At 42.9% G+C, this 27,493-nt stretch overlaps 1 protein-coding gene and 1 long non-coding RNA gene across 3 annotated transcripts in view; one reads left to right on the forward strand and one right to left on the reverse strand.

Annotated features, from left to right (window-relative positions):
• Positions 1-1,353: 1,353 nt before the first annotated feature.
• GPR55 (G protein-coupled receptor 55) lies at positions 1,354-8,630 on the reverse strand. Of its 2 annotated transcripts, none has more exons than XM_040568037.1 (3): positions 8,144-8,630; positions 6,891-7,124; positions 1,354-4,308 (listed from the first exon to the last, which is right to left on the reverse strand). In XM_040568037.1, exon 3 carries the CDS (start codon positions 4,299-4,301, stop codon positions 3,375-3,377), a length of 927 nt encoding a protein of 308 aa, XP_040423971.1. In that variant the 5' UTR covers positions 4,302-4,308; positions 6,891-7,124; positions 8,144-8,630; the 3' UTR covers positions 1,354-3,374. The 2 variants fall into 2 exon arrangements, with proteins under 2 accessions (XP_040423971.1, XP_040423972.1); XM_040568038.1 differs by lacking the exon at positions 8,144-8,630 and adding an exon at positions 7,340-8,128 and having other exon boundaries at positions 1,533-4,308.
• A 5,583-nt stretch (positions 8,631-14,213) lies between these two features.
• LOC121075116 overlaps positions 14,214-27,493 on the forward strand; it is a 29,721-nt gene continuing 16,441 nt past the window's right edge. The window contains exons 1-4 of the long non-coding RNA XR_005822739.1: positions 14,214-14,696; positions 15,895-15,966; positions 19,116-19,198; positions 24,340-24,409. This is a non-coding gene — a long non-coding RNA (uncharacterized LOC121075116). The remainder of the gene's footprint in view (positions 14,697-15,894; positions 15,967-19,115; positions 19,199-24,339; positions 24,410-27,493) is intronic.

Consider the following 27,493-nt stretch of genomic DNA (forward strand, 5'->3'; position numbering starts at 1 on the left):
AGTGACAAATAGGCAGAAGAAGACGGTACTGCTTCATTGTCCTCATGTCAGTTATCCTAACTTTGTGTGATATGTCACAGTTACTGCTGCATGGTTGTTTTTAGGAAGTTAGTGCATTTCCTCAGTCTTGTGCTGTGCTTTTGACACATAGCTGTAGTTGTAGAGCTACTGGCAACCAGTGCCATAGCATTAGCAGCACCGAGAGGCAGCTTTTTGTCTTGGATGGGAAAAAAATAAACTTGTGTTTGCTGAAAGCCAGAGTGGTGGGAAGGGACCTCTGGAGCCAGCTTATTTCTCAAAGCAGGTGTTTCTCCAGCACTAGATTAAATCTGTTCAGTTATGAACTCTGACTACGTCTTGGAAATGTCTGTGGGTAGTTATCATACAGCTCAGTAGAGAAGCATTGCCCTCTTAATGAAGAAGTTTTTTGAAATACTGAACCTGAATCAAGGGTCTTTACTCCTTTCTGTGTTGCTGGGAACAATGGGCAGCACTTGGCTCCATCACCTCTATCACTACCTTCCAGCATTCTGCATGAAACCAACCCTTGACCTGTGCCCCACACACCCAGCCATCCTGTAAAACACCTGCTTGAACATCTCCAGTTTCTTCCCATCTCTCTTGAATTGGAAAGCCCAGAGCTGGACATCCTATTCCAGTGTAGTCTCATCAGCCTGAATAGAGGATGACGATAACTTTATTGGTTTTGCACTAACCACATTTTTAGTGAGTTCTGGTATCTCTTTTATCATACTTACCGAGAGGGCACCACTGGGTTGTATTGAGCCTGGTGCCCACCATCACCCTTCTGGGAGGACACCTACACCGGCCCTACTTTCCCAGCCTGTGCTGACCCATGGGATTGTCCTACCCCGGGTGCTGTACTTTGGATTTCTCCTTGCTGCGCTTCAGGACATTTCTGTTCCTCTGTCCTGCAGTTTAGAGGCTTGTTGGAGCTTATAGGGTCACGCTGGAGTGAGGCTCTACCTCTTGCCATCTCAGACACACCATGGATTTAGTGTTGTCCACACTGGAGGAGGAGGTGTGCTCTGTCATCACCCATTGCATGTGGTGTGTGGAAAGCTTTAAATGAGAAAGAAGACCTGTGTTTCACTTTGTACCTTAAAGTGCTGTGTTTTTGCAGTCACAAATTGCACTGATGGCAAAGTAAATTTTCAGATAATTGGCTAGTCATAAAAGAGAGAACTCAGTGCATTTTGGAGGAATTATTGTAGGAGATTTGGCAGGGGTATTACCAACAATTTATGTAGAGGGTTTCCTCAGAATTTTTTTTTAAATAATCTAAACTTCAGGATGGGATTGTCTTTCCTGTTTTTACTTTTTTTTTTCTTTCCTGATTATTTCTGGTAATTCAGTTGTTCTTTGCTACCATAGTTACGAACCTGAAGTGCTTTCTGAGAAAGAAAATCCCCAACTAAGTCTTGGAGCTGTTTTAAGGAGCAAATAGTAAAAATAAAAAATAAAAAATAAAAAAATAAAGGATGGAATCGGGAGATAAGAATCATACACTGCTGTCAGACTGGGGAATTAAAATGTATTTTTATATCATACACTTCACATATAGTTTATTAAGTAGAACATGTTCTTTCCAACACACACATTTCATATGCAAAGTAATATGAAAGCTACAAAACAAGCTAACTCATATTGAAAAGGTTGCAAGTTCCTGAATGACCGAGGCAGTAGCAAATAATGTTTTGAACACCTACTGTTTTGTAAACCTCTTCCTCCTGCACATCTGCAGATAATGGCAAAAGTGATTACAAAAACCCTTGTGTCTGAGCAAATTTCATGCCTCAGCTGTGTTAATACTTTTAGTACTAACAGGTTTTAAAACAATCCCACATTAAGTCCAGTATTAGGTGTGTACAGCTGTCTACTTGCACCATCAGTCATTTATTCAAGAAATCGATTGACTGAAAATTGTATTTTCAAAACTAACCCCATGTCTTTTTAACTTGCATGAGACAGAAGCTGCTTTCTTTTCACATTTTGAATAAAGTGAACATCTGCCCTAGAATGAAGACCTCATTTCAAGCAATTTTAAACATTTTTACAGCTGTTTTATAAAGAGACAAAAATGGGTTTCTTGATGTGAAAGTGCATCTGGGTAAGAGCAGGAGCCATGGCAATATAATAGCACAAGAAATGGCAGGCTTAAATTGCAAGAAGGAAGCCTTTAGTTTCAGCTTAGAGCCAAACTTACAAATGGCCCAAGGGTGGTGATATACCCGAAGGGCTGACTGAGGATGGTTAAGGCACATCCAGAGACATTTTGTGAAATACAAAGCACAGGCTAGGAGGGCTTCCTCGAGGAATGAGAGGCACAGAGTTGATCCAGTCTTTCATCTGTGAGCCAGGAGTACATCAGACAAGTGCTTCCAAACTATATTTCCATGATGCTGTGCTTGCTTCCCTAATTCCTCTTTTCCAAGAAAGAAGACAGAAGAATTTCATACATGTATCTTGTTATATCTTTGGCAGAAATACAGTGATGATCACCTACAGTTCATGTACAACCTTTCACTAAATGCACTATGTGAAGGGATTCTTATGTTTTTCATGTGCAAAACCAGTTTTGAAATGGAAGGAGAAATTTAAAATTTAAAATTTCAAGAACCATTCTGATTCCTCAGCAAAGATTATCAGAAATGTTTGTTGCTCATTACTGTTACCCAAGGTACAGGGTTGTATACCAGGTAAGCTGTCCTCTGTGGAAAAGCAGGGGCTGCTGTCCTGCGTAACAGCCCCAACTGGTGTATAATGCTTATGGGAGGGGTGGCTCTGTGTTATTGCAGGCCAGCCAAGCTGTCCAAAGCAAATGAGTTCTGACAGAGACCTTCTGTAAGGTTTACTGAAGGAAAGAGCAGAGCCGGACTTTTGCCAGATACTTTCCTTTAAGCTCTTAGTTACCTTCTAAGTTAGCAAGAAGGTTTTAAATAGTTATTTCTGTGTTTGACTGGCCCTTAGCAAAAAAAGTTTCTGATCACATTGGCAAAAGGAAAACTGTTACAGCTGTGACAAAGGCTGATTTTAACGGGCATTCCAGTGGTCTGGGTAGTTTTCCTCTGGCAAACCTTTCACGTTCAGTAGGTAGCATCAATGCTAATGCTTCTTTTGGTGTCACTGTCGCTTTCGTAATGCAGATTCTTTTTTCCAGCATTCTTCCTTTCATCTTAAGGGAAGAAAAATATTCACATTCATGAGAAAAAAAATGTCCTTCTCAGTTCTGCAGCCTCCTTGCAATGGCCAAGGCGACCTTACTGCTATGTCTAGAATAATGCTGTCAGTGTCCCCCTTGCAAGGCAAGTGGCAGCTAGGGAAGAGGCATTCTTCCACTGCAGGAAGTCCCATCATGTGGCACAAGGCTTAAAGACAGGACACAGTTCAATAATTTTTTTCAGGTGTGTTTTCTCACGAAATTCTCTTACAGCGAAGTAATAGAAGATGGTATCGAGACAGCAGTTCAGGTTGGCAAACATCATTGACACCTGAATGAAGAGGCTGATTTTTTGTTTCAGACTGCAGTCCACTATCACGTGCTGTCTCACCAGGCACTGTAGGCAGATCGCAAGATGGACAGGTGTGAAACACACCAAAAACACCACAAGGTTGATGATAATTACTAGTAAGGAGCCTCTGTCTTCTGTTTTCCTTTTAGCACGGTTTTTGTGATTCAGAAGAATCCAGATGTTTTGGGCAGAGCAGAAAGTTATCACTGAGAGTGGGATCAGAAATCCAAAGATCTCCACAGAAACAATATAGGGAATGCTCCAGGCCTGTTTTGACATGTTGTGAAAACAAAGTAATTCATCTTTCTCTTGAAACACATACATTGGGCTGCTGCAAATCCAAGTTACTGCCCAGATGAAGCAGCAAATCAAGATTGCCCACTTGGGGGATTGGTTAGCCCGACCTTCAAATGGGTGCCTTATGCAGATATATCTGTCAACAGTAATGCAGACAATGATGAAGATACTGCCGTACGTATTGACAAAGTACAGAGACTGGATAAAGGCACACAGGAGTCCAGGTGCTTCTTTAGTAGAGTAGTACAGTTTAAGCGGGAGTGAGAGAAGCAGCAGGATATCTGCAAGTGCGAGATTGATCATGTAGACTGAGGTTTTGGTCTGTCTGCTCCAAAAGCGGCAGAATATGGAGAGGGCTAGGACGTTGAGAGGCAAGCCGAGAATGAAGGTGGGGATGGAGATCCCAAACTGGATGTTGACTGCTAACTTGTCGATGACTTTAAAGTCGCATTCCACACTGTCGTTGGTCATTTCTCCCCTAAACCACACAGAGAACGGGTTGGAAATGTGTGAGTTTCCCAGTTAATGCCTCAATATATCTCACTACTTCTTTCGTCTAGGTACGAATTGAGTAAGCACATATTCTAGCTTGTGTTTAACTTTCAGCATTGGTCAATTTGGGGGTTTACAAGTATTTTAATTTGTAGTCGATGATCTCAGATAATCTGGCAAAAGTAGCAAATGAAAGGCATTGCATCTTAATAATACTTCGTTAAAAAGTATAATTTATGTGGAATAAGTATTATCATTCTTTAAAAATATACATATGCTTTAACAAACTATGCCCTAAATGTGTTTTTCATAATCTCTTTAATAGAATCACAAATAATTCTAAATGAAGGACAAAAAATTGGCAGTTAAGGTTTTCAGTCCAGCTCAGCTAACCAAGTAGCTCAAAAGAAATTTTAGGAGTAAGTAAGGGGTTTTTAAGATGAACTTGACCAAGAGAGGATTCTCTTCTTTGGAGGGCAGAAAGTGACAGGTAGCTGATAAGCACTTCCAAATGGAGCTGGATTTTTCTGAAGAAACCAAAAAAACAGTTGTTGAGAGAACTTTTGTTTACATGTCTGAAATACAAAGGGAGGGAAATAGAGAGCAAGAAAATCAGCTAAATACTAACTGAGGAAACGGCCGTGGGCTTTGCCAAATCTTATACCTCTGCTTTCCAGGCAGATGTTGATACTGTGCTGGAGTTCAGAGGTGGGGTGGTTTACAGCAGTCAGTGGGGGATAATGGAAATATCTGAAATGGATAATCTGGAAATATCTCTGCATTTGAACAGAGAATGTATTCAGAGCTTAACATGCTTACGTTGGGGAAATAAGATTATTTCCAGCTCAAACTACTGAAAGAACTGGCACACAAAGCTGAACTTCCAACCCAGGAGTTATGGAGTATATTATTGATGTATCTGGAAAAAGATCAGTCTAGCCTATCTGTTGAAGGAAACAGGGGCAAACCTGATTAAAGTCATTCTGTAACTGCTAGGTCAAAGCTTTCTACAGATTTTTAAATAAATAAATAAATAAAATAACTGAAAACATGGTAAACTAAATAAAGCTTGGACAGATCTTGCCAGACCATTAACTTCTTTGATGAAGTGTCTGCTTTTTCAGACATGGAAAAGGCTAAAAGTTGAGGGCACTCACACTTTAGTGAAGTGCACTAGAAATAACTATGGCAATAGAAAAACTGGGGATATTTGTACAAGGGCTGCTAAGTTTGTGAGGAAGTGGTTACTAGAAGGCTGGTGAGGACTACAGAGAGGCGAGTAAGGGTTACTAGGGAGATGCACAAATTCAGGCATGCTAGTCCTTGCCAGTGTCTCCCCTGATGACCCCATTGCAGGCACAAGTGTGACCTGTGGGTAGGATGAAGCAGGGAGGTGCTGTTGATTATGGGGCTAGATCCAGCTGGCACCTCCAGATACCTGAGGAAACAGCAGCTTTCCTCTAACCTCAGGAAATAGCAAAAGGAAATACGATTGTTAGCAGTGGATTTATGTCAGAAATGAGAACAAAAAGAAAACCTTGGTTTGTTAGTCAATCTGAGATTGAGTCAATCCCTTTGAGCCAGCAATGTGAGGCAGCTACTCAGAAAATCCTGTGATCATGGTACATGAGAAGTGAGACAGCTCTGCTAAAGGTGGAGATGTATCGAAGCCATATATACCAGGGAATGTCAGAGAGAGAGGCTGCTGTCACCTGGGGCCAGAACAGGTAAGAGGAGGTAGGGGTGTCATGCTGCTGTGTGAGCATGTGTCTCCTGTGAGCTGGAGAACCCATTTAGCTGGGGAAAAATCTGATGACATGAAACATTTTGGGGGAGTGACAACACCTGTTGATCCAACACTTCATGTGCTACATAAATATACCAGAAAATTGTTCGTGGTGTCTCTTAAAAGTATGAGTTTTGATTCTACTGCTACCAGGTTTCTGTCTCACTGAATGCTTTTTCTTTAGAATTCATTAGTACAAAATTACAGATAGCATTGCTCTTGAAAATGGTTAGTTTCAGGAAGATGTTAGCCAGCCTTTAAAGTGGTAATTTCAAGTATCTACCTGGAGTTCCTGATTCTCAAAAGCTTGATATTTTTAATCCTTTCGCCCACCTCATACTCAGATTTCATGTTATGAGTAAGCCAAGAGAATCGTTTGAAAACTATCCGTGTGAAGTAATACGTCTGCCCAAGGTTATCTGAATAATCATTTTCATTGACAGCTTGCAGTCATTTAATAAGCATCGTCTTTATCATATTGACCAAATTATTAACAAAAATACCGAACCTGAAAGATACTGGACTGTACTTCACACATCTTTCCTGTACAACAGACTGATTAAGTCCTCAGTGGGTACCGGCATGTTGCTTACTCATTCTGTAGAAGTTTCATACAGATTATGTTTCCTTCATCTGCTTATGAGAATTTCTTTAGAGATAGTGTTTGAAGCCTGCTTCCCCCTCCCACACCGTCCCCCAGTGCTGTCTGTCTGTGACAGAAGAAAGTCAAATTACTTCAATTTCAGTTATTCTCAGACAAATCTGTGTGAATCGATACTTACTGCTGAGTTGTCTTCTGGGTGCTTGCAACAGATTCTTCAGTGCGTGATTCAAATATTTTTCCAAATACTGAAGGCAGCCTTAGTGATCTACCATCTCCCAACTTCTCCTTTTCCACCTTCTTAAGAGACAGGCAGCGTGTTTGCTCTTTTCCAGTCTTCTGAAGAAAACTCCTCTGTCGTCCAAGAGCTTCCTGAAGAAATTGCCTGCAGCTCTAGGATTGTTTCAGACAGCTTCTAGAAGTCAAAAGATAATGTTAGAGTAGAGCCTGTGCTTAGCACTGCTAAAGGAAGGGAGTGTTAGCTGGTGCAGACCCAGTGCCGTCACTGCGCCGTTTGTTCTCAATTCTTCCTATCGAGTGAGGATTTTGCACTTCTTACAGACTAGTTAAAAATTAATGGTTTACCAATGAGCAGAAGCTAGTGGTTAAGCTAGCAGCAAATGTACTGACCTAGGAAATGGAATACCAAGATTTTATAGTATCAGCTTTGCTGAATTTTGTGCAACACAGCGGGCTGCATGAGTCGTTTTCTTTTTGTAGCTCAGATCTGAGTTCGTCTCGCTCTAGCCTGGGATTCCCACAAATCTCGATGGTAGTACAAGTTGGGAATGATGGATTAAGTATATGGTTATCCTGGAGAGCTTCATTGGCAGGAACATCCTCATCATAAAATCTATAACTTACTCTAAGTGTAGGTGTAACTTTAATAATAAGGAAATGTTAATTGTATGACAGAACACAGCAAACCAATCATTTTTAATCTAGCTGCAATACAAAAGAGGAATGAGGAAAAATCAGGTCACAGCTTCAAGCAGGGACTTTTACAGCATTTACCATAATTACCCTTCTAATTGATTCAAACCAAGTAATGTCACTGCTATGACACAGACTTTGTTTCTGTCTTCTACATTATTATTCATGTTATATATAAATTATTCTTTTATGGTTGCTCAGGAGAAGACTAAGATGGCTGGGTGCGATAAAAAGTAGTCGGTCCCACATCTGCTATATATTTCATCTGTAGCTGGGTAATTTCTTACCATTTTATACTAAGATTTTGGTTGCAACAGAATATACTAATGCTTATCAGTAAAGCTAAAAATCTTTCTTTCTGCTCTAAGACAAATAACACTATGTTTGATCTTAACTTTTGATCTTTATAATAAATACTTACCAGACTAGCTTAAAAATAGTGCTCTACAGTCTATGCTACTATTTGCTTACCGCTATAAATTAAAATATGAATTATTTTACCTGAACCCTAGCAAGGAGATCAGCAGCATTGCTTCAGTCCAGGTTGTTGTACAGAGCATGACAGCATCTGCTTATAGACCATACCCAGAGACTCTGTAGTTGGCATAACCACATCCTTTTTTTCTTCTCTCTCTTTTTTTTTTTCCTATTTCAAAACACACTGCCCTGTGTTTCTTCATACAGACAAGCAAAGGTGAGAGAGTGTAGAGGTTTTACTCCGCAACTGTTTCCAGTCACTAGTCCATATGTGGATGTGTGTGGGCAGTTTGTCTCTGAAGCCAGATTTGGTATCAGACTAGCCTTTATCTGGTGTGAAGCAGCTGAGAGCTTTTATGGGTTTGTGGTGGCAACCTCTGAACTGCAGATTATTTCTTGTGCTGGAGGAGACATGGAGTGAAAAGTTGTGGGGAAGACCGTCATAGAAATAGGGCTTCTTCCCCCAGTTTCTGTACATTTTGCATAGTGGAGATCACTAATTCTGTACTCAGATGATTGTGAAAGATTCTGCTACTTACACACGTGCAGCTGTTAAACTATTTAAAGGGCCTGTGCTAGTTTTAGCCAATTCTGGTGTTTCATTCACGGTTGGGAGTTGACAAACAAATGCTTATTGGCAAGAGGAGTGAGGCATACAGAGCACTAAACTAGTGACTTACATGCGAGTCACGTAGTGGACAGGAAACATTTTTCTTGAAATGTGCTGCCCCTGGAGCCCACAAGACACATGGAGCTTCCCAGGCTTTTCCATCAGCACCACTTTCCTAATGGAGCCTGAAGATCTTCCTCTGCTTTGGGGAGAGGTAATTGTGTTTGCAAAGAGTAAACAGCAGGAATATGGGAGTGTTAATCCATTGCTACTTTCAGGAGACGGTGCACAAGGGTGGAGCACTCCAAAGGACACAAAGCTGCTGGTCTTCTCAGCTCCTGGCCAAATGTCATTTGGGGGGGACTGGTGTCAAATGGATGTTCATGGTTACATAAAGTGAAATAACTTACTCGAAAAAAAGTTTATTGCTGTTCGATGATAAAGTGACGTTCTCTGAAATAATTCTATCTCCGCGCAATAAAACTGACCCACTAAATACGGAGTTATATATATATATATATATGTGTCATATGGATGCTTCATATGTTTGAGTGCAAGTAGTCTACTTCTGGACCTCCTGTGGTTGGAGTGTGAAATTCACCTGGTATTGCTGAGAGCCACTCTTCTGAGTTGTGATAAAAACTGGCTGCTCTTTTACCTTACACACTGCAATCCTTTGTTGAGACAGCAAATATAGGAAAAAAATAGCTCTAAGTAGCTCTAGGTGACGTTTTTCAGATTGCCACCTAGCTTTGGAGGTAATTTAATCTTTATAGGAAAGCTCTGCTCTTCCCACAGGAACAGTAGCACTAGCAGGACTTGGAGAGGAAAAAAAAAAAAAGGAATTTCTTAACACTCTTTTTCTACCTGTCTCATTTGAAAATGAAATTTGAAGCCAAAAAAAGTAGAACTCAAACAAAGCTTGAGTTAACCTTGTAACAAAATCACGTGGCAGAGGAAACGAAGCCAGCATGATTCATATCATTTGGGAAATGGGTTATAGAACTGGAAGGTCTGCAGGGCTTTACAACTTCTGTCTTCTCAGAGCTGTGAGGTAGCTGTGAGTCTCAGCAACAGCTTGTAATGAATCTGAAAGCATGAAAAGAAATCTGAGTGCAACTCGATATTAAAAATGCACTTTGATACTTAGTGCTGCCTTCACTCTCAGGACTGGGTTCATTCCTAATGGCTCTGTGAACTTCCCATTTGGTGTCACTTGGAGAAGCAGAGCTAAAAAATCAGCATTTCTGCACACATCAACCACACGTTTGCTAAGCTGGCAGTTTGCTTGTGATATGTGTGGGTTCATTGCTTGTATGTAAGCATTTAATTTGGTGGTAGGCAGATAAATTATGCTTTTGCAGACTGGCTCTTCACTGTTTTGAATTAGGACAGCTTTAATCTAGAGCATGTTTAATGAGGGCAAGTTATGAATGACTCACTCCCACACCTGCGGACAGATTATCAGCTAAGAAATTAGAGCCTATTTCCCTTTCTCTTTGGTGGCTGCTTTTGTAATTTTTCCCAACAGGTGCTATACATGAACATGCTCAGCAGGGAATATTTTTGTGAGTCCTTTGTGTTCAAAGTGCCTTTATCACACAGCCCTCCTGCTTACTAAATGCTGAATTCCAGAGACCCAGGCAGCTACAGGGCTCTGAGGTTTTTGATGGAAAGGAGATGGGAGGGTATTGTTTGTTTCAATTCTTTTTCTTTTTTTTTTAAATTAACCGCATAAATGTGGTAGAGGTATATTGCTTGTCCTGCCTAGAGACAACAGTCTTGTCAAGCTTATCACTTCGCCATTATTGCCTTTCAGCTAGCAAACAAATAGTGGTTGGTGGGAAAAAGAAGAACCTAAAGAAAAGTCTGCGTAACTAAAAGGAAGTATTTGAGAAAAAACTTACAAAGCTTGTGGCAAAAATAAGTTGGTTTTTTTTTTTGGTAGAGACTGATGAGTTTTCTCCATGTTTCTTTAGGTGCAAGTGCTGCTCTTGCTAAGCCAGGCAGTACCTGTCATTTTCAAGGAATCAAAGACTGTTTCAGAGGAAACTTGTTCATACGGTGCAAAACCATGTTAATTTGCATTACAGCAGCTTGAATTCTGCTGTTCTTTTTTGGTGAAAAATATATCAAAACAGCTTTGCAGTTCAGCTTTCATAAATGTCTAAAATACGTGTTTACTTGTATTTAATGGCCAGAATGGATTGAGCTGGGTTTCAGATCTAGAATTAGTATGCTCAAGTGCAAATTAATCAAATTTCAAAGGTGGTGTCTGACATATTTGTGTGCCACTCCAAAGGCATGTGTGACTTTCTGTTCTCCCAGGCAGCTATAAAACATAGACTTGATCATCTAGAGCAAAAAGACTCTGGAAAAGATATTGCCCAGTGAAGAGCTAGGAGGTGAGTGGAAAACGTCCTTCATTCTTGTGAAGAAATAGAAGGCTCATCAGCCCAGACCTGACCCTAAGTCTACCCCAAAGTTACCTTCAGTATTGTGCTGTGACTGGTGTCTGATATTTTGGTGTGTTTTTGAAGGTTTCAAAAACTGTATGGACAAACTGAGTTAAGCTAACAAGTTGTCTTGTTCTAAGCAGGCTACCGCCGCTTCTTGTTACCACAAAACGCTGTGATGTTCTAACTCCAGCTAATCAGCACACTCACGGAAAGGAGGACTACCCAAAGAGCCAGTGATACTGTCTCCTACCCAGAAGATATACCTCGACGTTTCTTCTCTCTAAAGAGCAGGTAAATTAAGGAACAAAATCAATTTTCCATAGCGACCTAGAAATTGTTCTTTGTACTTGGATTGGAACACAGTATTTTCTTTATCTGGAGGCCTTTTGCTTCACACTAGTGCTCATCACTCTTTCTCTGACCTTCATAGTCATTCAAAGTCTGGCTCACAGTAAGTTATCTTAATTGCACTGTTGGGAACTTTAGATGGAGGTTATGTGGCCTCATGTGGCCACTTTTCTGCAGCAAGTGCAGGAAACTGAAAAACTGGAAATCAGGAAGCCTGGCAACTGTTCTTTTATGGGGAGCAGCCACTTTCAGCCTCTGCAAGATGAGACAGAGACTTTTGCTGGCAACAAATGCGGTTGTTCTTGGAGCTGGCCAGCTACTAGTATAGATTTGTTCCTGACTTCATTTAAGAAACCTTACAAAGAAGGTATTGCATCTTGAAAGGAAAGGAACTGGTCAGCCTGGTGAGCTGTCAGTCAGCGAGCTGTCAGTCATATACTGGAATGGTTGGCTGAGCAGAACTACAGGAGTAATATTTTTGAGGTAAAAAGAATATCTTCAGCTGTATCTGATACAGAAATTCACCAACAGGACACCAAGCACACAGGATAGCATTTTCCTTATAACTGTAAAGGCCCACAGTCCACAGCTGAGGGACAGAGCAGCTTGCACCTGTCCAAAACACTTCTGGTTGTGGACATACCAGTAAGCTATAACTTTTCTTTGGTGTTCATAGCTAGGGGTAGCCAGCCAAGCTGCGAGCTTACCTTTAGTGAAATTGTGTAAAAATAAACACAGAGCTTCCTGCACGAATGTGCTTTGCAGTCTGCTCCAGCGAGATTCACCAGCATTTTGTTTAATGATATGCCATGCTCACCGAACAGTGGCACTACCAGAGGAAATGGTAGGTGCATGCAAAACTGGGGTTTCAAAGGAAGCCGATGGCTAATTTCACAATCATCCAGTAAAAAAAAAAAAAAAAAAAAAAAAAAAAAAAAAAAAAAAAAACCTAATAGTTATCACCAGTGTGGACACAAACCTGGGACCAGAGAAGGTAGACCACACAGCTCCTTAACAGGCCTCTGAGCATTCAGGCTCCCATTGGCTATGATGTCATACTACAGTGAAATAGGATGCTTCTCCTGGCTGGCAGTATGTGGTTATTACACATTATTCTTTTTCCTCACTCGGAGATTGATCAGATCAGAGAGTCATGCTATGTTCACTGGTCTACGTCATATAACACAATATTCTGATAAATGGTGTATAGATATTTTTTTTCCTTAGAGAACCTAAGGAACCATTTTCTTCTCACCCCTTGCATTGCATTTAGTAATGAAACACACAGCAAAAAAAATATTTTCTTTGCATTTCCATTATTATTATTTCCACTGTTGACTGGAACATCACCTGGTGGAAGTCAACAACCGTTGCTACAGTTGGGCACAGAGGGATGCCAGTGAAGGAAATCAGCAGCAGCTATGCTGCACCCTCCTGCCTTGCACAGTCATTCCTGTACCTTCAAGCAGGGGGCCCCACAAGAAGGGGTAGGAGCTACCTTGTCTGCAGTGTTTATGCACTCTCAGTTCTATGACTTCCTGAAATACATATTTCTATTGAATGGCTTGGACTGAAAAAGTGCTGACTTGTATGGAAACACCATTTTTTCTGTTTTCTGTAACCTTACCTTATCCATATCTCCTCAGCGCAGAGAGTGGCATTTCAAGACCTGAAGTCCTAGACACCCAAGTCTATAACTGCAATGGATTAGAGTCAAATGAAAATCACAGGTTGGCCAAAAAGCAACATTTCTCAGAATGGAGATGTGCCCTGGGTGATTGCAGGTGTAGTGAAGGTTGCTATCTTTACATTTCTGAACTTATTTGCAAGGGTTCCACTTGGGCATTTTGTGCTTCGCCATCGTAGAAGTATGCAAATGTTTATTGCCAGCAAGCTACAGCTCAAGGACAGGGTTAAAGTTGTGGTAGCAGGTTTTGCAGTATTTGATGGAAGGGGCAGGAGCATTGCTGCATGAAGGTGGCTCAGATCCCCCTCTCCTCTCACTGGGTTCACCTCAAGTCTGGAGGGGGCAGAGAGTCAAGTGCTTCTTTTAGGGTCTCAGATATAGTTCTCGTGTTTTCAAAAGCACCAACCACCAGAATCACTCAATGCTGTAGAAGAGTGGGACCTAATGAAAGCCCTGGCCCAAGGCAATGACCAATTGCTGTTATCTCAGCAGCTCTGCAACGCGTGTGTTTGTGTGTGTGTGCCATTTGCATTGTTTACCACCTCCCTTGTCCAGAGTGAAAGGGATGTATGAGAGCATCAGATATCAAGTTTGTGACTAATAGAACTGATACTGATCTCTTAGCAGTGATGACACAGCAGATTGGGACCCATCTCAGGCGTTCAAGAGCATGAACATGAAAATTAGCCTTGTTCTTTGTTATCACTTGGCTGAAGAAGCCTTATGGCTTCAAGCTGAACAGCAAGTAGAGGAAACAGAAGCCAAAAATACCATTCTTCTAACAGTAATCCAGGAAACCTGTCACTAAAGTAATGCAAAACTATTTAATAGGAGCGCTTTCATCTGCCTTGTACCTGTGTGACATGAAAGTCTAAAATACTTTATAGCTAGAAAATGGATGGTTATCTCTTTCCTTCTGAGGCAATGCCACTGAAAGGAACTAGCTGGCTGATTTCAGCAAAAGAGCACTAGATTAAATAGATATTATTATACTTTGAAGATCATCACTCAAACTATCTGCATCAAAATGCATTTAGATCATTGCAGAATACGTTGCCTCCATTACACTTAAAATATTATTCCGTGTTATAAATGTCTCTGTTGTTGTACTCTGTTTAAGGCAATTTGGTCACTGTATCAGAAGGTTTGTGAGGGTCTAAAGCTGCTGATGTAGAGCAAGTGCAAATGTGAAGCCACCACTTGCAGCCTCTACCATCTCAAAACCCCCAACTCATTTTCCAAGGCGTTGCAATGTGTGTAGCTAGGTGGAAGCATCAAAGCCCATTGCCCCTGAGCACATTTGCTCACAACGGTCCCATCCTACCTTGGCACTGCCCTGTGGACATGTGAAATTCCTCAGCTACAAGAGAAAGAAGAAGCAGGTGGCTCTCCACACAGCACACCTCGTGTGTTCATCTGCTGCTTGCTTGATGGACAAAAATGCCTATGAAAGAAGCAGGCAGTAAATAAGAGGTAAATTATTTTCTCCAAAAACTCAGTGGGTCTTAAGTAACAATTATTGTGGCACTCTGTGGGAGGAAAAAAAAGTAAAATGAAATGATACAAAATATTTCGTTAATGTGTCATCTTTGCATTCTGGATATTTCCCATTTTAACTTATGTGTTGCCAAGTTGCCACTGCACTTTTATTGTTTTCAGACCAGCGTGTGTTAAACTGTGCTCTGATGTCCGACTGAGCATGCCATAAAGGACTGCAAAGAAGGGAGATATGTTCTGGCACCTTGCAGTATAGCTAAAGTGAATGTCACTGTCCCAGGGATGAAGGTGTTTGAGACGTGAGCTGGGTCTTGTTGTTCATACTGGTATTGTCTCATCCAGACAATGGCAATTAGTGTGTCCATGGCTCACATGTTGGCTTAGCGTGGTGCTTTTCTTGAAGTTTCTGCACGAATTGCTTTGTTGCAACCAGAGTGCACTGTCAGGGTGCGTTTGTCAGTGCAGACTCTCCAGTCTGTGTTGCCTTCTCTTGTCACTTAGATCTATGGGTATGAGAAAGAAAATGTCAACCTTGCTGCTGCCATAATCTATCTGAGAGGTGCATCGTCACTCTGAGATCTCTCTGGCAGAGTTCTGGCTTTAATCACTGAGTTACTTAACGTGGAGATGCAGGGAGTGCTGCTGAGAAATAGAAAGTGTCCATGAAGAGCTAGTCAGACATGAAAAAAAGAAGAAAGTTTAAGAAAATGCTTACAGGGTTTCCTGCATTTACTTCAAAGACAGATAGTTTTGGGTGGTTGCCTGTGTTGGTAGCAGAAACAGTACCCAACAGTGCCATCTTGGGGTAGTTTATGTCTATAAGCTGAACAAGAGTCATCACAGTGGGACATGACTTTTCCTTTGTGTGGTTCTCCTTTTCTCCCCAGATGTATATTTACACACAGCAATATGGGGGGTGTGTGTGTGTGTATATCAATGCTGTAATTACTTATTAATGGTAGTAACTGTGTGGTGCATGCAGGTTGCATGCACATTTACTTTATGGACCTTATATTGATCTCATCTCCTCATTTGCCCTAGTTCACTGTTCTTTAATAAGTTTGCTAGTCTTTGATAGAGAAAGTTCTGGAAAAAAATGTCTCTTTGGGAAAACACGTATTTGTTTGTTCTCCCATGGAAAGGGCAACAGAGCGAATTTACTTATTTATTCCAGCACGGAAGGGGTTTCACTCTGAAAAGATCTGGCTCTCCTTGAATCTGGGATCTGAAGAGGACAGCAATGGAGGTAACTTCAGTAAGCTGTAGCTCATTTCTTCTTTTCCGTATGCAACTAGCTATCTGTCCTTGCTATCAGACACGAGTAGTATGTAAAATATAACTGGTAGGCCTTGGTCTCAGGGGAGCTAGATACTTATTTCCTTCTGATTTGTAACGTTAGTGTAGCTGAGTTGATATGTTGTCTTTGTTCTGGCTGCCTGCCACTGACAAGTGTTTTACACACAAGTTAGTGCGAACAAATGGCTTCAGAAGTAAAACTGCACTTCATTTGAGTATAACCATGCCACTTACAATAATCACCTTCCAGCTTTCTGCTGCAAACCAAGTGCTAGAGATTTAGTTGAAATTCTGAAAATGTCTGTTCCCTTTAGCACGGTTGCATTCCTATAAATAGCGTGTGTAGAAAAACCTCATAACATGGAAGGGATCAAGAAGGTAATTTGCAGGAAAGTGAAAAACCTCAAACAAATGAGGAGAACTTCTCAAATTATCCAATGATAGAATGGCAGAAACTATCGCACAATCAGACAGTTCTCTTTTTTTGAAAAGAGTGCAAAGCTAAGCAAAAAAAAAAAAAAAAAAAAAAACTTAGGGGGAAAAATTTGGCAAGTAATTTCACCAGGTGACTGAAATATTCACCTGAGATGACAACTTTTGAATTTCTGTGAACACAATCAGCTGTGGGTCTGATGGGCAGTCTCTGAAAGACCCAGCAACTATCTGAAGACCATGGTGATCCAGCTTGCCTGCTGGTCTCTCCCTTAGGATGATTGCTAAGACCAGGGTGGTTCTGAGGTGACCAAGATACTTGGGAAGGTAGGCCAAGAATGTAATTGTATTGCTGCCTTGGAGTCTTGTGCTTTTGGACTCCTTGCTGACCCCAGGGGCATAAATGCACCATGAGTGACATATTTTGGTCTTGGGTAAAAGGGTCTTCAGATTCTTAGGGTGGTACTTGATGGACCAGCACTCATCAGCCATCAGTGTAGTCAAGGCAAGTCAGACAGCTGGAAAACGCAATCTCCAGCATTGCTGATGTGATGCTGGAATTCACTTTTCTAGGTAGAGGAAGATGTTCCTTTGCAAACCATTTCACTGAGCCTAAACCTACAACTAGATTCGTTTTGCAGCACCCAGATATGCAATGGCAACTGGGCAGATATGCAGATATTTCTCCAACTCCACCTTAAATCTGCAGTACTCCTCAACACTAGTGCCAAGCACGACAAGCCTTTGCACCCCAGAAAACAACCTGAGAGTCATCTCCCAGCTTGAAGGAGCAAGGCTTCCCTGAAATGCCTGCAGCAAGTGAGATGGGGGGCTTGCAGCCAGCTGGAGTCCAGACACAGCTCAGGGCTAGACCCTCTGCTCCTATGGAACAAAGCTGCAGAGGGCAGTTTTGGCACATGGGACTTGTTAATCAGTCGCTGATTAAAGATAAGAGCACAAATTGGTCATCACTTTAGCCTTGACAGAGTTTTCCTGGTGAAATGGGAGCCACCTGAGAGGCCCTGGGGTGCCCAGTTGCGACAATACACTGTACCTGTGTGAAGCTTGTCATTCCCCATTGTTCAACACACAAATTTTAAACTGAAGTTAATTTAACACCAAACTCTGTTGCCTCACAGCTTTGGTATGAAAAAGGCAGCAGTACTGCTTGTGTTTGCACAAATCATGGTACAGCATCTGCGGTGTGTCTCTGATCTCATGCAGTGGCGGCTAGAAATGCTGAGCTTTTGCCACCTGTGGGAAGGGGCTTTACCCTTCCCCTGCCTCTCACGCATCTCTGAGAGCTTGCAGTCAAGAAATCAGTGCATAAAAGAACAAATGTGACAAATATGTGAAAAAGCAGTAGTATTTTCAGATTTTTTTGTAGTCTGTCTACTAATAGAGGCTAGAATAATTTATAATACTGCAAAACAAATGAATGTAGTTAATGAATGTATGAGCATACTGTTTTATAACAATATTTCCTTATGTTGTTATGTGTTATGAAAATTACTTTCTCTGTTCGCAGCTTCCTAATATAAGTATTTCAAATGGTGTTGACAAGTTGGATAAATGGTTTGGGAAAGACAGAACATAATGGAGCATAAAGATGTACACATAGTTTTACACATATGATCTGGGTCTTAGAGTATCTTGGAAATTGACTATGACTGGAAATGAAATGGAAGGTTACGTATAAAAAAAATCCACATGATTATGGAATATACAGTTTTTGAAGGTTTTAGAGAACTGTATTCAGTCTTGGGTCACTCTCACAAAAAAAAAAAAAGAAAAAGAAAGAAAGAAAGAAAAAAGCAGCCCAATTCAGGAGAAAGTCTGAAAAACAGGAGCAAATACAGTGAGTAACTTCTGAAATGCAGAAGTACCTGGGTGTACTTATGGCACAAATGTTGAAGTGTGGAGGGCATAAATAGGTCTTCAAATACATAAATGGCAGCTATTAAGATGAAGGGAATAAACAGTTTGCTACATCCACTGCAGATGGGAAAAGAAATAATGGCTTTATACTGCAGCTGGAAATACTCTGCTTAGAAATTAAAATAAACCCTTTCAGCTGAAGATAGCTGAACAGTAGAAACGCCGCTTGCTGTGAGGTGTTAGTGAAAGTAGGTTAGACAAACTTCTGTTCATTATAACATGAGAACACTTGAGCTGGCCTTTCCTTAGATGGTCTCTTCCTACCTTTTTCTGCAAGTCTATGCTTTCACATGCAAAAGACTGGGTTGAATCAGAGATATTTCCCTGCATACTGTGACAGCTGCACACTGAGGGGTGCAGAGAAGACCCTAACTATTAGACACTGAGTGGAAATCAATGTAATCCCAGAGCAGCATCAACTCTTACCTTGGTATCAGTCCTCATTATTTTCTGCAAGTTGGCAATGGCCTTTTACCAGGTGATGTAATCACAGGTTTACTTTATACTGCAATAATTTATAATTTAGCACCGATTTCCTCCCTCATCTCAGCCTTGGCTACAGCTGACTGGAAGTCAGCAGTCAGTCCCTCCCCCCAATATACTTTATAAAAAGAAACCCAGTATCAGAGGGCTCCAAAAAAAATTTTTAAAAAAGGGTGGTGTGGGCCGGGGGTGGGGGGGCCGGGGGAAAGAAGGCTGTGGCAATGAATTAATGTCAGTTTTCTTCAGATACATCTTTACAATGTGTCATCTGTGGATGAAAGTGTGCTCCACCGAAGCAGTCCTTTCTGAGCTACTGACTCGAAATTGAGGTAAAGGAGCCTGTATCTTATTTTTATGTTCTAATTTTAAAGGGTTGGTTACAGGGCATTAGCTCTAACTTTCACTGATAATTCTGCCTGGTTAAAAAGAAAAGGTAATATCCACTGCATGGAGCTTTTTCTGGTTTAAAAAAAAAAAAAAAAGAAAAGAAAAGATAATCATAGAATGGTTTGGGTTGGAAGGGACCTTAAAGATCATCTAATTCCAACAACGAATTGAATGAACAGTCATTTGATATAATTTTGTATTATTTAACTACTGTTTAAACATCTGTAACTATATTATTCTACTGTGAAAAGCACGACTGCTGTAAAAGGTAAGGGTATAGATGGCAAACCTGAGGCTTGCTCCTTATTGTTGACTAAGTCACTCTTCTCTGGTTTGTCCGTATTTCATCTAGCATAGATAATAATCTAGTCAATAGTTGCAAACAAAGGTACCTGCTTAACAGTAAAAGAAACACGTAAATTTTACTGTTTAGGAGAACCACTTAGGATAAACACTGTGATTCTACTATGTCGTACTGAATTTTAATGAATTTTAACAGTTTGCCCTGTTGTGCTGCCTGCACTGTAAGTAAACTAACGATGGCCAGAGCATTGTTTTTAACTGTTATCGCTTCATCTAGCGTTTTCTTAGTATTTGAACAGCATCATCACATCAGCCCCCTGATCGAGACCAAATGAGGATGTGTGGTAGGCATGAGCTCTAAGGCAAACGGGTACTTCGAAATTCCCCTGTGTGGCCAGGACACCTCTGTGAAACCCAGGCGCAGTCAGACACCTGCTGTGGTTTCGCTGTCTCTAATTCCTCTGTGTGATTGAGCTGTCTGCTGTGGGAGAGGGCAGTTTTTGTGGCTATAGCTTGCCTAGAAAGAGTCTGGCAAAGTCAGTGTTATTGCCTGCAAGCAAGGGGAAGCTGAGGCAGCAGTACAGCAGTCTGTCATGTGCAGGGGGGAGAGACAGTTGACAGAAGGAAGGTTTGTGTGTGTGTGGACATGTGACTGTAAAAAAAAAAAAAAAAAAACAATAGCAACACAATGGAAGAAGCATAAAAAGAAAGACAAAGAAAATAGCACAGAAACTTAAAGAGAAAAAAACATTTCTTCATATTTCCTATCACCCATTTAAAAATGTGCAGTAGCAGCTAGGGCAAGCTCTTCCAGCCTTGCCAGAGCTCTGTTAACCACACCATTTTCATTCCGAAGCCCCTTTGCTGGCATGATGTGAAAGTGACCCACTTCAGACAGGCAAAGCAGAAGTTATTATTTTTAGCCTCGTGCTGAAGCTAAGCCTCCTGCCCTGTGGCTAGGACAACTGCTCCACCCAGAGCCACAGCGGCTGCACTGCTACCAGCAGTGGTGCACACACTGGTTCGTGTCACTGCAGACGTATTTGGGAAGGAGATAGCAGTGGAGTCCGAGTTTCATTTGCTTATTTTCACAAGCAGGTACACAGGCTTTGCCTGCACATTATGAATTTTATATATATATATATATTAATCTAGGTGTTGATAACTGAATGACTTTCGCTGCAGGGTGGGAATGCCAGGGTAAGACCTAGGGCTGGGCAGGTGTTTGTGAGGAGAAAGGTGCAGCAGGTGAGACTAGGCAGAGATGGCAGCAGCAGTCACTGGCTTGCAAACATGAGAGCTGCTGGAAACACAGCTCCGTGGAAATGGCACTCAGACAACTCATGGTTCATCCTTGTGAAGTTGCTTGCCACAACGTGCCTGGGCGGCTGTACGCTTTTGTGGTTCGATGCACTCAAAGTGGCTGAAAGTACCTGGGTCTGGCAGGACATGGGGCCTGGTGGCCCCAGCCCTCAGCAGCTGGCCGTGCTGCCGCCAGTGTGGGCACTAGCCGAGGGCCAGTTGCATCGCATCAGCGTGCTGCAGTGGTTTCAGCTGAGGAATGCAGCAGCCAGATTAAAATACTGTCTTCAAACTCTTTATCTCCAATACCTCCAACATCCCTTACATCTCTAACAGCGTACCTGGCCCATGTAACTGACAATAACAGGTGACTTTTTTGTGAGGCTCTTCTCAAGGTACAGTGACACACCAGGCCTTCCCAGAACCATTTCAGTATTTCTTTTTCTCTTCTTTTTTTTCTTTTTTTCTTTTTTTTTCTGCATGCAGAATGTTTGCTATTGCAGACAAAGCTTTTCCAGAAGCCAGCAAACACATCCTTATCACTGGGGGTAGAAACATGCCTGTGAGAATTTTCTGTTTAGAGCAGCACTCTGGAGAAGGATGGGAATTCTTCTGAAAAATGGTATTTCTTGTTTAAGGGTACTTCCTGCTGCCCACCCTGTCCCTCGTGGAAGTGAGCAGAGTAAGAGCACAAAGCATTTCAGAGGAACTGAATGTTTCATGCATCAAAACTGAAACTTATGGATAATTTGTCTCTCACACACATTTCCCTTACCCCTCCCTTTCATTTAACCCCAAATTCGGTTTGGGGTTAATTTCTTTTGAGCTGAGCAGAAGTTTGTCCCCAAATGCCTTTTCCTGCTTTCCAAAGCCAACCTCTGCCTTTCCTGTGCCCGGTGTGCTGGAGACCGCTGCAGAGAGAGGTCAGGATTCCCTCTAGTGGTTTGACACCCTCTATGCAGCCCCATAGCATAACTGTAGCTTGGGCCTTTCAGGTTTCAGAGCCATCTTTAGCTTTTGACAACTGCAGGTGGGTGCAGATGTTTCCCACTCAGAGCAGTTTCCAGCTCAGCAGGATCTACCTGGTGAGCGCTGGCTGCAGCTGGCCTCTTGTGCTCTGGCTGGTGTGATGCTGCACCAAGCTCTGGCAGATAAGGGAGAGTACGTGCTGACTATGCTGCAAAAGCTGGAAGTCAATAGCGTGTTTGGATTCTTAATTTTTAAAATAATTTTATTTAAAAAGTGATTCCATTTGCTCATTGAAGGAAAACAAACCAACCAACCAACAAACACTTGATGGGCTGTTATATGCAAAGACACAATCCACGATCTCTGGTTTAGGAGGTTCCTAACCCACAGACCCCAGTAACCTGAAAAGTATCTGGTGGACTTGCAGCCCCTCACAGCAAGGATGGCTTTCTCTTCCAGCCTTGCAGTACAGTTCCTGTGCCCTGCAAATCCGACATTTCCTGGGCTCAGATGCTGTTCCTTACACCAGTGTTCATATAGAAACTGGAAAAGTCTCATGGGGAGGTGACCTGTACTGTGAGAGCCTGATTCCCCTGAGAGACCCTCTTCCTCACAGTGAACAGGAGAGGCACGGGGTTCATGCACTTACACTTTTTCTCTGGGTGCCCACAAACAAGACCTCTGTACTCACAGAGATCACTAATATTGTGCCTTGAAGTTAAATCTGAGTCAAAGGAAAAAGCTCTGGCTACCAGGGGCTGAAGCAGATGTTCCTGAAAGACCCAAACAACGAGACGTCTAGGAGCACAGGTCATTCAAACACTTGTAAAGGTAGCTTGACCTATGCAGTGATTAATCACTGCATTGAAAACAAGATAAACCAACCAAACAAAAGCAAAGTAAAAAACCCAAAGCCTACTTTAAGTCCAGAAGTTCCAGCTGGAGAATGTTTACTAGGCCTTCTGGCTCGTGCAGAACATTTTTGAATTAGGAGCTCCAGAAAAAAGCAATTTATATGAAATAAGGTGTATATTAAACTATCTATGCCCTCTGTTCAGAAACATTAGTCATGGGGAACTCCTAATTTCTCTAGATTTACAAATCTTATGCATCAGGAACTGAATTTATGTAGAGGTTTTTTTGTCCTTCCCTTTTTCCATGCCACAGCCTCTGCTGTTTCTCCATCACTGTGTCTCTCATAGATGCTTACTTGCTTTCTGTTCCCCTTAAATCCTCATGTCACACTGCTACTTTTTGTCTGCTACAGCACAGGGAAGAAAGCAGAAAAAGGCAGGATTTTCACTCTTTGGTGACTGATATGTTATTTACTTTTTTCTTGGAGACTGAGGGTTGAATTCATAATATTTATTCTCAAGTCAGTATTTTTACGTGGCATAGAATCATAGAACATCCTGAGTTGGAAGGGACCCCTAAGGATCATTGAGTCCAACTCCTGGCACCACACAGGTCTACCCAAAAACTCAGACCATGTGACTAAGTGGTCACTTAGAAAGACCAAAGGCTTCTTAAACTCTGACAAGCTTGGTGCTGTGACTACGTCCCTGGGGAGGGAGCCTGTTCCAGTGCATGACCACCCTCTCGGTGAAGAACCTCTCTTGACATGGGAGGGACGGATGAAATTGCACCAGAAACAGCACTAAATGCTGCTTTTAGAGAAAAGCACTGGATTTTCATGAAACCAAGGCTCCCTAGTGTCCGTGTCAGCATGGTTTATAAACATATTTAACAAGAGGGGTAAATACAGTCCTGAGGAAAAGCTCTGGCATATGCTGCTCTGATCCTTGAACACACCTCGGTAAATAAATAAATAAATAAATAAATAATGGCTTGCACAGCTCAGCCCTTTGCAAGTTTACAGCTTAAAACAAATGACCACGTTTTAACTTCTGTCCTGGCATAAATTCACCGTGATGATTCTGTTTGTCAGCATGCTCACACCTCCCATACGCATTTAACAGCTGTGGTAGCAAGTTCACAGAGCAGCCAGGCCTCTTGAAAAGTTCCCTGACTGTGATGTTCCTTTTCTTAATAAGCCTAGTCTGACCCTTGCATCTCGGCTTTAGATTAGGAAAGAAATGCATGTGAGATTCAGTGCCAAAGGCAGATAAGAGTTGGGTACTTCTTGTAGAAAGTGTTTTTTGTTGTGTCTGGTTTTGTTGTGTGTGTGTTTTGCTTTCTATCAGCTCATTTTCTGCTGCAGTTTTAACATGTCAAAAAATGTCCTGGGCAAGAAAGAGTGGCCCGCACAGGGACTGGATGCTTGGCACTGCTCAGGATAACTCCAAGTAGCAGTGACCAGGTCTGGCCACCAAAACGTGCCCTGAAATGAGTACTGAAAGGTTGAGCTGCTTCTGGTGTCATTTATAGAAAAAAATTAAATGGAGGGTGAGGGGATGGGGAGGGGAATTCCCAGGATGTAGAAAGGATGGGCCCAAAAGCCTGGTAGAAATGCTGGTGCATCTTCTAAAGCATGCTACTTTTCTTCCAGTTTGGTGGCCACATCTCTGCATGCCCAAGAATTTGCCACGCACGTGGATCACCTTTCCTGTGGGCAGAAGGTTGGTTAGTTTTCTTGGGTTTATTATTATTTTCTCTCTCTCTCTCTCTCTCTCTCTCTCTCTCTCTCTCTCTCTGTTTTCCTCACACTCGTGGAAATTCTTGTGGTGTGTGTGTTTCCTCGCTGGGCACCCTGGGGCAGGGTGGGGGAGATGGCAGGCTGGGAAAGGCTGCCCCACGGACATGGCACCTTCCCTGCTTCCTCCAGCTCCGACAGCCTGCGTCGCCTTCTCATCCTGGTTGTGTCCAGCCTTTCCAGGGGAGGGGATCCCCCTCATTTGGCGGGGGAGGATGTGTGGCTTTGGCAAGAGGCTGGATCCTGTGTGGCCATCCACAGGCAGGCCAGCCCCAGCCTGCAGTGTATGGTGGCGATGTCGGACAGACAGACAACATGGGTGACCCTGCCGAGAGCTGGTTTTGCTGGGGGCAGAGCTACCTGAGGAAGGAAAGCTTCTGAGAAGTAAATGCCGGGCATACAGAAAGCAAAGCCGTGCACAGTTAGCTCTCTGGAAAGGGTAATCGCTAACGCAGCAGTTTCTGAGGTTAGATATTCCTGTGGGTCCTGTACCCCCAATTCTTTCCTCTGTGACAGTGATATAAGGCATATAGGCAGCTTCTTGTTGCAGCAGCACCCTGCTGACAGGACAGTCACGGGGAAGTAATAGTGATCTATTTACCATAAAATTGTAGGTTAAAGAGGAATCTCTTCCTTCCTGCCCCAAGATCACTCCTGATCTTTGGCAGCTCTCCTGACTGGGCTGCCCTGCCTGTGATGGCTGCTGAGCAGTCACCCGTTGGTGCCTCTGTGCTGTGAAACCAGATAAGGTTGTACAGTCCCCTTCCTTCCGCCCCCTAGGGCTATTCTCAGAAGAAATTATTAAATAATATTTGTAGCAGGCAGAAGTGCAGATGTGTTAACTTAAGCGAGTTATGAAATAGCTTTGGCAATGCGGAGGAGCTGTGCAACCTGCATGGAGTGTATGTGCTGGTGCCCTGCCCTCCTGAAATGTGCTATCTCCATGGTGGAGCTGTGATACAGAGTGTCTCTGATGGGAAAGGCTGGTCCTTTGTTTCTTGGTTGGTGCGACATGACTTTGGTGGAAATGTGGTGTTTCTGGAGCTCATTTTTATGTGTTAATACATGGCAAGGGTTAAACCATGTGACTTTGGGGCATGCTACCCACAAGGGCGAAAGACCTACAAACTTGCTGTTGCAATTTTTGAGTTTGATAAAAGTTATGCGCGAAATATCTGTGCCAAACTTCCACCCAACCTGAAGCAGGGGGCCTGGATTGAAAGCTGAGGGCCAGAAAGGCGACAACATAAAGAGTTCATCTTGGTAGGAAAACGTCACCAGACAGAAGCTACGTGAGAGTTTTGACGTCGGTAAAGCTACCGACAAATCACTGCCAGCGTTTCTGATATACAGGCCTGCAGCTGCTGCAGCCTTTTAGCACCTTCACCGAAGGCGAGGGGTACGTGGGGTCAGATGCTGTCTCCAGCCTGTGCGTGTGCTGACCACCGTGGACAGCTCATCCCCTCAGAGTAACCCAGAGATGTTTCTGGGCCCTCATTCAGGACACGTAGGAATGCTCCCATCTCAAGCTAACAATTGTGAGCCACCCTGATTTTCATTTCCCCAGAAGTGCCCTCTTTCTTTCTTAGATGAAAGCGTCTTTGAAGCATGTCACAGCTTTTTTGGTGAGAGCTTTCACACTTTCCCCCCCCCACACCTGACATTCAACTGAACTCTCATTTTTCAGTCAGCTGTCCCGACGCTGTGCTTGGCAGCGGGGTTCAGTTTAAGTGTAACAGTAACGGAAAGCCCCCAGCAGGAAAACTGCTGTGAGACATTACTGAATCTCTGTGAGCAACAGCGCAAATACTGGAGGGAGTTTTGGATGTGCTCCCACGCTGTGTCTGTGTCCCAGCCTGTGCACTGCAGCAGCTCTGTGCATGCTTTCAGGTGACTCTTTTTTTTGTTTGTTTGTTTGTTTTGTAACCAATCCCTTCAGTGCTTCTGAAGGGGATGAAACTGGCTGTGTCCAGCTCTGTCACCGGTTTGTAGAATTGGAATTAATGTCACGTAGGAGATGGCAGTGCAAGACATTTGCGTCTGCCTGCAGCTGCTGGAGGGACGCCACGGACGGCCTCCTGAGGGCAGGATGTGGTCATGCGTGGCCCAAGCTGCCAGCCTTGCACCAGTGCCCCCACCGCTTGGAAAGCACGGGGGTGGTGGCGTCCAGACTTGGCACCGGAGAAATCTGTCAAGTCCATAGGGCAGAGCACATCTTGTGCTGAGGAGGTGAAGTTGCGTATAGTCGAAGGCTCGGTGGGTGTGGTGAAATAGCCAGGTTTTTACAGAGAGGTCAAGGCAAGCCAAGCAAGGCCTGCTCCACTGTTACGGTTATGGTCTACCTTTGTGTGTGGTGGGGCTGGCTGATTTCCAGGTGATAGTGGAGGAATCAGTGTCTTGTCAGCAAGTGCTCACATCCCCCTCATCTCCTGAAGGTTGCTGAGTTCACCAGAAGCATCAGGAGATAGCAGATTGCTGCTGCTTCCTCACTGCTTAATACATCCCTTAGTCCTTCTGTGTTGGAGGGCTTGGCCAGGTGCTTATGGATTTAGAGGACAGTTCTTCTAAGGCAGCCAAAAAGCTCCAGGCAGGGAGAAGTAAAAACAAACAAACAAAAACACACAAAAATGCAACCACAAGAAGGTGAGCAAACAGAACAGCACAATCCAGCATTCTGTCTGGGGAGCTTGAGTGGGTTTCTCCATCGTGCACGTGGTGTCTGTGCCAGGTATCGCAGCCCCAGCACAACCAGATCCATGACGGCCCATTACTGCACTTGGATAGCCCCTGCTCAAATAGTGAACAGAGGTTTTGTTCCTATTTTGAAAGGACAGTATCTTTTTTGATACTGAGACCTGCTTTCCCTCCTGTTTGCCCTCATTAACCAGCTGCTCCTGGGCAGTCGTTAGAAGCGGCAGGGGTCCTAACCAGATCTCCTGTGGTGGTGAAGACCATTCCTGTGCTCCCTGCTCAGCATCATCCTGCACCAGCACAACCCAGCCATCTCTTC

This window comes from Cygnus olor, chromosome 9 (genome assembly GCF_009769625.2).
Source record: "Cygnus olor isolate bCygOlo1 chromosome 9, bCygOlo1.pri.v2, whole genome shotgun sequence".
Lineage (NCBI taxonomy): Eukaryota > Metazoa > Chordata > Aves > Anseriformes > Anatidae > Cygnus > Cygnus olor.